This window comes from Echinops telfairi, unplaced genomic scaffold (assembly GCF_000313985.2).
Source record: "Echinops telfairi isolate 266 unplaced genomic scaffold, ASM31398v2 ScPeMD7_7457;HRSCAF=8495, whole genome shotgun sequence".
Taxonomy (NCBI): domain Eukaryota; kingdom Metazoa; phylum Chordata; class Mammalia; order Afrosoricida; family Tenrecidae; genus Echinops; species Echinops telfairi.
This window is the reverse complement of record NW_022111357.1, coordinates 823932-825920: the sequence shown is the minus strand read 5'-3', so window position 1 is coordinate 825920 and position 1989 is coordinate 823932. Positions and strand designations below refer to the sequence as shown.

General features: G+C 46.7%; 1 protein-coding gene across 1 annotated transcript in view; it reads left to right on the top strand.

The window, feature by feature from the left end:
- The first annotated feature begins 18 nt into the window (after positions 1–18).
- Positions 19–1989, top strand: part of RIMKLA (ribosomal modification protein rimK like family member A) — a 36327-nt gene continuing 34356 nt past the window's right edge. Inside the window, exon 1 of the mRNA XM_004704922.2 lies at positions 19–181. Coding sequence (XP_004704979.1) covers positions 19–181 — 163 coding nt within the window. The remainder of the gene's footprint in view (positions 182–1989) is intronic.

The following is a 1989-nucleotide window of genomic DNA, read 5'->3' as shown; positions in this document are numbered from 1 at the left end:
GAGCAGCCCGCGGCCGCCATGTGCTCCCAGCTGTGGTTCCTGACGGACCGGCGGATCCGCGAGGACTACCCGCAGGTGCAGATCCTGCGCGCCCTCCGGCAGCGCTGCTCCGAGCAGGACGTGCGCTTCCGAGCCGTGCTCATGGACCAGATCGCCGTCACGGTCGTTGGAGGCCACCTAGGTGAGCGGGGTAGGCCCCAGAGGGCGGGCAGGGTGCCAGCGTCCCAGAGAGGCGACCGAGTGGTACGCTCACCCCGGTCTCCCTTAGCCATCTCTTTGGGGTCCCCCCAATACCAGCAGTTTGCCCTTTAGGTTGGGGAAACCTAAGGCTGACCACGGTCTTGGCCCTGGGACAAGACATAAGAAGTGACTTGATTTACTTAGGGCACTTTGTTTCGTGAGAAACTCAAATTTACCCGAAGCCACCTGGATGTTCCTGGAAAATCAACTGCCCCCCACCCCCACCCCAAATATGTCAATTCTGCTTGTATTGATAACCAACCTATCATTTCAGACTTGAAATTTAAGGAAACCCCCGTGAAATCTACAAAATTGCTACTAAGGCCTAACGTTTAAAACACTCTTCCAGGAATGTGTAAGCATCAGTAATGCACAACTAGCAACCCACATGCGAGTAGTCATTTGACCACATTGGAATCACCTGTCAAGTCTTTGGTGCGAGACTGGACCTTGGATGGGTTTTCTTTAACTCGTCCTCTTCCTTTTAAAAGAGTTGACTTCTCCTTTCAGAGAAGTCAAGGTTTCAGGTACCTCACTGATCTCTTCTCGGCTAGATCCAAGAAACTTGTTTGAGTAAGACCTAGCTCTCATCTGTGACCCTGATCTTAACAGGTTAAATGTGGTTTTAAATATTCTTAGTTGTCCTTAATCATCAATCTCTGACTCGGGGATCCATGTTTGACTCCTCCCCTGCCTTGCTCTTTGAGCCCTCCCCAGTATTTACTCCCCTGGCCGTATCTAGCCTTTCATGGCATTTGGTTTAGGGTGCTCCATTCATAATATTTCAACAATATGTTGTAAGCAGGCACATAATTTGTTACTTTTCTTTGGTGGGGGAAGGGGCTCCAAATTCTGAATAAACTACTTAAAATTAACTTTTGATTTCAACCTGTTTTCAAGTTTAATGTTTCAGTTACAGATCTTCCATCCATAACTATTTCTAAACCCTCCCAAAGTACTGTCAGATTGTGTGCCTGTTGTAGACATATGACCATTAGTGTCTTGCATCTAGTCTAAAACAGTATCTTTCCAGCTGAAGAGGACCATCTTTACCCTCCTCGATTGACAAAAACCCTTCACAGTTAGTTACTGTAGAACTGAGTTCTTTAGGGCGGCTCTGAGTTGGAATTGACTGAATGGCAGTGGGTTCAGATTCCTGGACAGGGAATCTAAAGATTTTGGTTCTTTGCTGCTAACAAATATTTTGGCTTTGTTTTGGGTAAGTCACTTGATCAGTGTCTTTGAATCCTGTTTCTCATTTGTTAAACTAGGGGTGAAGTGTCCTCTCGCTCTAAGAGTCTGTGTGATATTATGTTCATCTTGACCGGCAAGTGGCAAGGTAGACTAAAGAGTGGACCGCTTTTGGCAGCACTAGTCTGACCTATACAAGTTGGAATCAACTGTCGGCAGTGAGTTCACAGTGACTTTTTTGAGATCACTAACCACAATCCCTAGAACCCTGGTGGCACAGTGGATCACTCCTGCTAACCAAACTTTAGGGTACAAAGGAGCACCCAATCTCAAATACAATGTAAAGAGAGCCTTTATTAAGTCTTAAAAGGGACAAAGACAGGGGCACATCATCAGGCTAAGGAGGCCATTAGTACAAGGTCACAATGTCGTCCCAGGAGTCACAGTCAGGAGATTAATTCAATAAAAGCACAGAACCAAGGAAACGCTCACACATTCCCAACTGCTACAAGTGGGAGGGACTAGAGAAGTGAGAGGGAGCCATATATTAGAAAGGAG